At 40.9% G+C, this 9,858-nt stretch overlaps 3 protein-coding genes across 4 annotated transcripts in view; 2 read left to right on the top strand and 1 right to left on the bottom strand.

The window, feature by feature from the left end:
- The window catches only part of LOC111646981 (uncharacterized), a 4,778-nt gene extending 3,445 nt beyond the window's left edge, over positions 1–1,333 (top strand). The window contains exon 5 of the mRNA XM_087171214.1: positions 941–1,333. Coding sequence (XP_087027340.1) covers positions 941–1,074 — 134 coding nt within the window. The 3' untranslated portion in view covers positions 1,075–1,333. The remainder of the gene's footprint in view (positions 1–940) is intronic.
- Positions 1–8,834, bottom strand: part of LOC111646962 (prostaglandin D2 receptor 2-like) — a 19,358-nt gene extending 10,524 nt beyond the window's left edge. Inside the window, exon 1 of the mRNA XM_087171207.1 lies at positions 8,752–8,834. The gene's annotated coding sequence lies outside the window, so the exon portion shown is untranslated. The remainder of the gene's footprint in view (positions 1–8,751) is intronic.
- On the top strand, positions 4,587–8,298 carry LOC111647022 (immunoglobulin kappa light chain-like). 2 transcript variants are annotated; one of them, XM_087171223.1, is made up of 5 exons: positions 4,589–6,801; positions 6,915–7,613; positions 7,737–7,868; positions 7,941–7,984; positions 8,084–8,298. In XM_087171223.1, the coding sequence occupies exons 1-5, from the start codon at positions 6,759–6,761 to the stop codon at positions 8,219–8,221; spliced, it is 1,056 nt and encodes a 351-aa protein (XP_087027349.1). In that variant the 5' UTR covers positions 4,589–6,758; the 3' UTR covers positions 8,222–8,298. The 2 variants fall into 2 exon arrangements, with proteins under 2 accessions (XP_087027350.1, XP_087027349.1); XM_087171224.1 differs by lacking the exon at positions 7,737–7,868 and having other exon boundaries at positions 4,587–6,801.
- Positions 8,835–9,858: the final 1,024 nt, after the last annotated feature.

Raw genomic sequence — 9,858 nt, 5'->3', positions numbered from 1 at the left:
GAACATTTTTGGCTGTCAAAGGTGATCTGCTTATGTTTTAGATTTTTGTCATCACACTTCCTGCATTTAATGTCCTCCTTTTCTCTTTCTAACATCTTATTTCTGTTGTTTCCAGAGTCCAGCTGCAGGTCTTTCCTCCAGCAGCCGCTGTCTGAGTCTGTGCAGGTAGGAGGCTCCGTGAGTCTGAACTGCACGGTGCACACTGGGACCAGTGACGGAGAACACAGCGTTTACTGGTTCAGAAAGGATACAGGAAAGTCCCACCTGGGGATCTTGTACGTCCACACACACAGCAGCAGTCGGTGTGTGAAGGCCGCAGGGTCTGAGTCTCCCGCACAGAGCAGGTGTGTGTACAATTTATGGAAAAGGAGTGTGAGCCTGTCTGATGCTGGGACGTACTACTGCGCTGTGGCTTCGTGTGGAGAGATACTGTTCGGGGGAGGAACTAGACTGGAGGTTGAAGGTGAGCAAAACATTATCTCCACTTGTTCCCCTTCATTTCATGTGATGTATTTACAACTAATATCACAAATCCATCCATTTTCAAAGACAAGAAACATGTCTGCATCCTGGGACATGGTGTCTTATATAAAATCCAAGCTACTTCTTTTTTAATCCAATTTTTTCCTTAGTCTACATTGGATTTCACATGACGTTTACATTTTTATTACTTTATTTTTCTCAGAGGAACAGTACACTCTTCCTGTCTTGCTGTGGTGTGTGGTTGCAGCTCTACTCTTGTCTTCTATCTTGAACATCATCCTCGTCCGTATCCTCTGCGAAACGGCCACTGGAACATATCTGCAGTCCGAAGGTGAATGAACTCATTTTAACCACAGAAGAAGTCTGATTTCACCGAGTGGTATTGAGCCATGCAGATTGTTTTGGTTTTTAGACTGGTCAGTTGATTAAATTTTTTTCTTTTTTAAATTTTTTTAAGGGTCGAATTCCCAGCAGAGTGTTGCAGTATACGTAGCTGTGGACTACAGGAAGAAGCAAAGCAAGAGCAGGAAGCAGAGGAGCGAAGAGGAGGAGACGGTTTACTCTGGAGTCAGACTGACAGAGCTGGAGTGAGAAACCACGACTGCTGCTGCTTCTTTCTGACTCCTGTAACTTCAGTCAGTATTAATATCTGATATGAGATCAATGGAAATGCATTTGATTATCTTTCATCCTTTAAAGTATATTCTGAAAAAGTGACACACTCTTTTTTTTCTGCATTTATTGAACCATATGTATCGTTATTGCTTCTTAAAAGGCTCTGGTTTCTATAGCAACATAAATGATGTACGCTTGTACATTTTAATTCGTAAAAAGACACTGTCCTCATCAATGGGTTTACTGTCATTGTTCCTGTTTTCATCACTATGCATCAGTGGTTGTCAAACTTTTGAGAAAAAAACTGACACCCCCCTGACTCCACAATTTATTATCATTTACTAACATTGACCGGAGGAGCAACTAATATCAATCTCAAACTTTTCAATAAGATCAGCCTCAACATTGTGTAATTTAAACTGGCAGGGGAGCTAACATGGCTTTAGGTGCTTTTACCCATTTTTCCAGCTAAAGGGGTTTTCCAACAATTCAGTACCAGGTGCTTATATTTTCACAGACTGAGTACTTCTCTTCATGTCAACTGAACTGAGCGTCATCCCTGGCCCTCTAAACTCAGCGTAAGGCCTTGTTTGTGTGTTCTCAGTAGCTGTGTGCAGTTCAACTGATAGCCAGCAGGGGGCAGCAGACCACCTACCATAGAAATAACATCAGCGCTACATCATGATGCTTAAACACCTTTTGCTGTTGCCGTGACCACCAGACAGCTAAGTATGGAAAGATAAGTCATTCAAAGCAAACACACCGCGGAGAGAGGCCGAAGAAGTGCGTGTGTGGTGTGTGTCCTGTTTGTTCATAACTCGCTGAAGCCTCCACACCACAGACTTCTGTGGTCAACTGACATATAAAGCCTCCGTCTACACTTTGTTAAAGCGCCCGAGGGGCCGTCAGGACCCTGACAGCAACAGTTCTCATCCTTTTGTTTTTCAGCTGAAGACTTAGGTAAAAGTGACCTCTGTTGTCATGAAATTTCAGCAGGCGTGTTAAATGAGTGTGTGTGTCGGCCTTTTGTCGTCCTAATCAAATCTGACACAAACACACTTTGTCTGTCCTGGTGAGTTAAGTCTGAGTTTCTGGGTCGTGTAGTCAATGTTCAGCTTTGAAGTTGTTTCTACTTGTAAAGGCGGTTATGTGTTTTCAAGAACTGCAGCCTACTGACTAATACGAAGAAAGAAAAGAAAAAAACAAAAGAAAAGAAAAAACATTTCTCGCTTCTGAGTTCCCGCTCTGGTCAAACTCTCTCACATCAAGTTCAACCAAAGTGGTTTTGTCACCTCCACCCCCCCAACCCCCCCACCCCCCCATCCAGACAGGATGTCTTTGTGGTTGAATTTGTGTTGCTTTTTGTTTGTTGGCTACAAACGCTTCTGTTCTTCCACTCCTCACTGCCCGTGTACATTTTTACACTTAAGTCTATTAACAGGTTAGAAAACAATACACAAAGCCACACTTTCAACTTCATATGAACAACAACTAAAAAGAAGTTCTAACAAACAGGCATTCACACCCTGGGGTCAGCTGCCTTCACAGCAGATATAGAGGAAAGAGGAGGAGGAGCTTTATGACAAGGTTGTTGGGGGCCTGGCAAAATTTTGTTCTTGTCTATAACCACATTTTTTTTTTATTCTAGTCAAGGTTTGCCTTTATCTTCCTGCTTTTAAATATATACTTATATGAACGTAAAAAGAAACACATTAAAGCTGTAAATAGCAAGATGCTTAAAAAAAAGGCATTTGCTCTTTGTGTTTAGCCTTTGCGAGTTACAGAGGAAGTATATTCGCACCTCACTGACCTGAATTTACTTCTCCCTGCCAAAACCACAGTGGAGAAAAAAACAAATTGTTGTATTTGCAGCCCTTTGTGGTGCTCTGATAGCCATCTCACAGTGTTCTTGACCTATTTTCTTTTTTTTGGGGGGGGGCTTTTTTGTGCCTTTAATGGACAGGACAGTAGAGAGACAGGAAATGGGGAGGCAGAGAGAGGGGGAATGACACGCAGGAAAGGGCCGTCCGAAGCGGGAGTCGAGCCGGGGGCCGGCTGCAGCGAGGCCTGTGGCCTCTATATATGGGGCGCCTGTGTAACCCACTGCGCTACGCGATGCCCCTCTTGACCTATTTTCTACATTTCTGAAAAACAAATTGACCACAAGAAACAAATGAAGAATTGTGTGCAAAAAAAAAATTCACTGCCTCTACCAAGGCTATTCTATCGTTTGGGTATGAAGTGTGGAAATAATGGGGGTGAGATAAGACTATATAGATATTTACTTACTTCACTAACTCTCAATATAAAGTCTGAAAAAACCTGGAGGGTGAAAAGTTATTGAAAATGTGTAGTTCAAATTCTAAAATGAGTTCAATGAGTTTAAAGAGTAAAAGCTACCACTTCAAAATAACTTATGTTAAAAGTTTTTTTTCTAGGGGTTTTAAATGATATGAAGTTTGGATGTGGACGTGTCGAGTAATGAAAACATGAGATCATGAGATTATTATTTTATAAACTTTCTACATTGACCGGTGAAACTCAGACAGTCAGAACTTAGGTGTCTGTCATTTAACAGCTTTCTGTATTTGTCACGGCTGCAGCCCTGCAGCAGCTCCGTGTGCTTCCCCCACGTCCCGCGAGCCGGAGGTGAGAGGAGAAACTACTTTTAATCAGTCAGAGACACTGAGCATACTCGCTTTCACAAAATGCATGGGGAAATGTGTGCATTTTGTGTCTGTAGTGTGTTTTAAATAAAGAAAACCCATGTGCTTTTAAGGGAACTGCAGCAGAAAAACACGACAGCACTGAGCACTTATCTCCAAATGACACTGAAATGATGTTTGCCTCTCGTCGTTCGCTTCTCCTCTGTAAATATGTTGTTTACCACATGGTCTTCAAACGAGTATGGGAGGGTCTATTTTCCATTGTAGCTCTCACTTCACAGAAACAGTGAACATTAGGCCGTCCTACTGTCGCCTTGCACGACGAGCATGAGCATGGGTCAGTAATGCCTCGTCTCGAACGAGTCAACAGCCGTACAGCGTTTACCACCTTTTTTTTTCTTCTTTAAAGCACGAACATACAGACCACAAACATCAAAGGACGCATCTGAGTCGCACGCAGCAGCTTGCTACTGTTGCATCTGCAAAGGGCAAGGCTGAGGGAAGAGACACAAATGCTTAATTGTACTTACAGCGCGGGAACAGACGCACATACCTGACAACTATCAGACCACTCCAACACAAACACAAACTCCTACACAACTATACACACGTGTACAAGTACATGTTAACCATGTTACGATCAAACACCACGTGTGAAGCAAATTTTTCAACCTACTATGTAATGTTGATCATGTTATTGATCTGTAATCGTCAATACTTGTAATAGCACATTCAGGGTGGCACTACACTATATGACTTGATCCTGATCATATTAATTCAGTATGATTGTATTAAAACATCATGTCACAACAAATCCTGTCATAATATTTTCCAAACCAGAGGCCCTACAGTCTAATCACGCAGGAATCCTGTGCTGCATCTCTGTGGTTAGAACTCTTTCCCTTTACCGACTCTAAAAGCAGCACGGCATGGCGGGGCAGTGGTTAGGACTGTTGCATCAGGTTAATTGGCGTCTCTAAATTACCCGTAGGTGTTGATGTGAGTGTGAATGGTTGTTCGTGTCTGTGTATCTGTGATGGACTGGCGACTTGCCTGTATGTTTTGCTATTTGCTACATAGCCAGCGTGAGCATTAACAGCTAGAAGAAATATTGCGAGTTTAGCATCAAAGTTCATTCATTTACTCACCAACGTTAACTGTTATCTTTATCACGTCTTTTCTTCTACTGAAGTTAGCATGCTAACTAGCTAGCCCCGGCCCGTGTCATCACTTTCTGATAGCGACTCACTGTAGCATCCTGTCTGCCCTGAAGACATAGCGCTGCTCAGAGAGCTATTTATAACCCTTTGTCTTTTAAATGTAACGATGGATGAAGCTCTTGTGAAGCGATAATCGCCACCACCCACTCCCAGCAAGAAACTGCGTTCAGTGGCAGAGAAAACTGAGAAAAAACAAGGGATCATGAAATATTCTTGTTGGACTAAATTTGATCTAAATTTCTGACTCATTCAGAGTCACTGTCGCTGTCTATCAGCAGTGGTGCTGAACTGTTTGTCAGTTGATGCGTGTAGAGCATCATGTGCTGTCCTCGGTGCTGAAACATTTGAATATGACTGGTAATCTGTTTTTTTTTCTTTCTCTTTTTTCTTGTTTTTTGCAACAAGCTTGTAACAAGCTTGTTTGTTCACAATAAGATTCAACATTACGCCTCAACAATAAGTAAAGAAAAAGCAACATTAGAGGGCAGTAATGCAACGTTCAATTATATGTGAAATGCCATTTAAAAACACCAAAAAGAGTAAAAACAGTGGTTCTGTGAAAAACAGTTGTCACTCTAGATGTAGTTTCCTCTAAATGGAAGACTGGTGATATTGATGATGATAATGATGATGATGATGATGATGATGATGGTTATATGGTGTGTTGTCCAGTTTAAGGTCCCATATTTTACACTTTTCCTGTGTTTTATTTGAAGTGTTGAAGATATAGTTGTGGTTTTAAGAACCAAAAACCATCTCAATATAGTTTTAAATCTCCTCTCTCAGGCTTCTTTCTGGAGCTCTAGTAACAACAGGTTGGTGAGCCCATCAGAAGAGAGGATCTGAGCATATCTTCTGATTGGTCAATTGTATTTTGAGTCATTGAATAAAATCATAGCAGATTTCAGGTAAATACTCAAGAAACCAATTCCTGCAAGGTTAGATGGTGGGTCCAGGTGGGCGGAGCTTGGGAGATAGCTGAGGGTGGTGACAGCTTTATTGTGAGATCATAAAGTTACAGAAGTCCTGATGGCTCGTTTTAAGGCTCAGTTTCTGAATACAGGCTGTGTGCATTTCTCTGTGGATTCAGCACTTTTATACCTTCACAGTATTAATATAGAAACTAGACCTGCTTTATAATCAAACAACACATGGAAATCTAACTTACAATATACATACATATAAATACAATATTCGACCTTTAAGTCAACCAAATATAAGTCCAGCCTGTAACCACTGCAGCCATTACATTATAAATATATACGCTCAACATTTACTTACAGTTTTTTAGATGGGTTAAATCACTTGACCTGATTTCCTGATTTCTTTTTTCTTTCTGTGTCTCACCCACTCCACCCCCTCCCCCAACCCACTTAACCCATTTTAAACACACACTTTCTTACACAAGTAATAGCAAATTTAAATCTCTAAACACTCTGCATATTATGGAAAACAAACACTGATTTGCACCAACCTCTACACCTCTATGCAAACATGGACTTGAGAGAATTTCCATTTCATAGCATATACACACATACATGTCACGCCTACTGTCCTCCAGTGGACAAAAAACAACAATGCAACCAAGAAGACTCAATCAACCCCGATTACACCTCTAGTCACCTGATCAAGCTGATCTTATGGAAAAGAACAAAACGCAAGTGTGAGTCTAAACCAAAGAAGTCAGCTTAGCCAATCACAAACAGCCTTCGTGTCCTCTAAGAGTTGGGTGCGCCCGTCGAACACACCGGATACAGACTGCAGAGCTTCAGAGATGATGCCACTTTGCATTATTCTTGTGCTTCTCAGTGAAATCTGTGAGTATTTTAAACCATTTTTTTCCTACTTTTTCTTTGTGCATGAATATAATTTTGAATGAGAGACATGTTTGAAAAGTATAAATAATATAATGTTATGCCTTTCTTCACAGGTCAGGTGACAGCTGCTGTAAATATAACCTCAGGTATAATTCAGGACAGTGGGGTCATAAAAGCAGGAGTTGGGGAGAATGTGACTTTGAAATGTGCTTGTCAAGACAATGCTGTAACTTTCCTGTCTTGGTATCAGCAAAGCTTGGGAGGTAAACCTCAGATCATATCAACTCGGATGAAGCACAAAAAAGAAGCGGACATGTACCCCGGGTATAAAGAAAGGTTTCAAGTCTCTACACAAAATAAAGAAGGCAACAACCATCTCACAATCACAAACCTTCGCCCGGCAGATTCAGCCATATATTACTGTGGGATTTTAGAATTCAACGCAATCGAATTCGGACAGGGAGCTTTCCTTCACGTCAAAACGCCAACGTCCAACATCCAAGCTGTTGTCCATCAGCCCGATTTTGAGCTACTTCGGCCGGGAGACCCTTTGAGTTTGAGCTGTACAGTATACGCCGAACCGCTGTGCGAAGGGGAGCAGAGCCTCTACTGGTTCAGAAATGGTGCATCTCAGCCCACAGTCATGGACCCCAGTGGAGGACAGTGCACAAGCCTCTCATCTCATGTGAAAAATTGCACTGCCGACCTCACATTAAAGTCTGCGAGCTCCTCCGATGCCGGGATGTACTACTGTGCTCTGGCCTCCTGCGGCGAGATCACCTTTGGGAATGGAACGAGAGTAGAGATCGTAGGTAGGTGATAATGGCTGATATTACATATTACAGTTACCTGTAGACCTAAAATGGCCTTTTTAATTAACCATATTAATCGTATGTCTACAAAAACAGCTTTTATATCTGCTTTCTTGACTCCAGATGTTTCTACCAAAGTCTCCCCTCTCATGTTGTATTTCTTGAGTGTGGCTTTGGCAGTTTCCATCATCATTCTGCTCGTCCTGGCTTTCAGCGCGTACATGTTGAACAAAAAGCTGTGCTCTCTCTGCAAAGGTAGGGTCTTCAGAATTACTAAAATATTGCTGTATCGAATTGGCTTGACCATTACTGTATTTTGATTTGCAGGAACTGTTTCTCATCTGACATGCTCTGCAGCCTCTGACACCAGGGTAGGTCAAATAACTGTGTGGTAAAAGTCAGATTTATACCTACAAAGTCATGGAAATATGAATAATGATTTCTCTCAATTGTTATTTTGTCCTTAACAGAGCCAAGATGCGGACATGCTCCATTATGCTGCTCTGAGTGTGAAGAGAAACAGCGAACGACATGGTCAAGACGACAACATGGACACTGACTGTGTTTACTCCAGAGTAAAGAGTAGAAAAGAGTCATGTAAAACTTAACATTCAACCTCTTGCAAGGATTTCACATGACTATATGTACAATGTAAAATAATGTCGAAATAAATAAAATATTTCTTTCTTTGCAGTAATTGTATGTCAAGTATGTTTTGAGTCACACAGATCAGCATATCCGTACGTGATGTGTAATACTGGTTGCAGATAAGAGACAGAGCAGGCTCATGAAAAAAAAAAAATCCCCTGTGTTCTATTAATAGCTTCTTCAACCAGAAACGCAAGTGCTGGTTGCACCTTTCAATCTATAGCCGTCTCTCACCATTTACCTTTCACTGCTGTGGTGAAGATGGTGTGAGCTGCAGAGTATAAGTTTCCATTGGTGGAAACGTGAGTCCCAGTAGAGCTTAAACACAGGAAGACCGGCCTGTAGGTCCCTTCGGTCACAGCAGTGTCTTACACTGAAGCGAGACTGGGTCCCACAGGACTTTGTGAAACAAACAACAACACAGCTTAAATGCAGAAAACAAGCGGTGCATACAATAGACTATTCAAGAAAATGTGAAACAGTAACTGACCTTTACTTAAGAAGTCTTGATTTATTTCTTAGCTCATGTGAAGACTGCTTTCAGTTCAGTCTAATTCTAATGTTATTTTGTTGATCCACAACCTTTTCACAGTTTCAGTTCCCTAATACTCATATGCCCAAACTTGGCCTGTAGCTATGCTTCTTAGGAAACTCACCATGGTGACATGTCCAGAATGTGCTACATCCACTTTCTTAGAAAGAAAACACACAGTAACATGAAGGCCAGCAGCTCGTACTCCCATATTAGGTTACTGTGGCTGAAGGGGAAGTGGGCTAAGCCACATCGAAGGGAACATGAAGAAACATTTATTCAGTGGTATAGAAATGTAACCAAAGACTATTGTTTTTACTTCCAACATTTCATATCTTATCTTATATCTTATGAAAAAAATGATGAACATAACGTACATAATGACAAAATATCTATTCCAGATACTATATCAACTTTCAGTCACTTACTGGTGACACAACCAAACTGGCATTTTCAAATAGAGAGCTGCAGGGATGATGTATTTTTGTGGCTAAGCTAGATGTTAGCATCATCCTGGTTCCCGCAACAAAAAGCCAGTGGGATTTTTACATCGACTTTTGGATTACTGCAGAAAATGAGCAAAAGTTTAAGATACTGACACGTTTTGTTCAGCAGGATAATCAATCACTTTTGTGATATTTGAAGTGTTAATACAATCACCAGGAGTAAAAAAACTAATCTTAGGCTATAAACAAACGGTCACATGACTTTGATTTTGATTTCGCTCTTACCTCTTCTACAAAATCCTTTGCTTTTACAAAGTTTTCAAAACAACAGCGCGAGAATATAACACTACGTTGTAAAGGTGGACTGGTGTTTGCATGATGTTGTTTAGCCACTTGTTAGCAAATGGCTTTTTTTTTAAGACACAAAAAAGCTTAAAGAAATCAGGACTGGGGTATTTACTGACATGTTGTGTCATAGAATAGAATGTGAAAATGTCTTGAGCTTGTGTTGATTTAAGTTTATTTCAGTCACCTAACCAAAAACCCATTCAAAAAATAAGTGTAAAAAGGTATAATATGTGTTTCTTCTTAAGTCAGTAGGAAACAGTAGATCTATGGC

This window comes from Seriola lalandi, unplaced genomic scaffold (assembly GCF_002814215.2).
Source record: "Seriola lalandi dorsalis isolate HSWRI2012SDOR001 ecotype SW California unplaced genomic scaffold, Sedor1 jcf7180002054979, whole genome shotgun sequence".
Taxonomy (NCBI): Eukaryota; Metazoa; Chordata; class Actinopteri; order Carangiformes; family Carangidae; genus Seriola; species Seriola lalandi.
The sequence above is the reverse complement of the archived record's forward strand: the minus strand, read 5'-3'. Positions and strand labels throughout refer to the sequence as shown.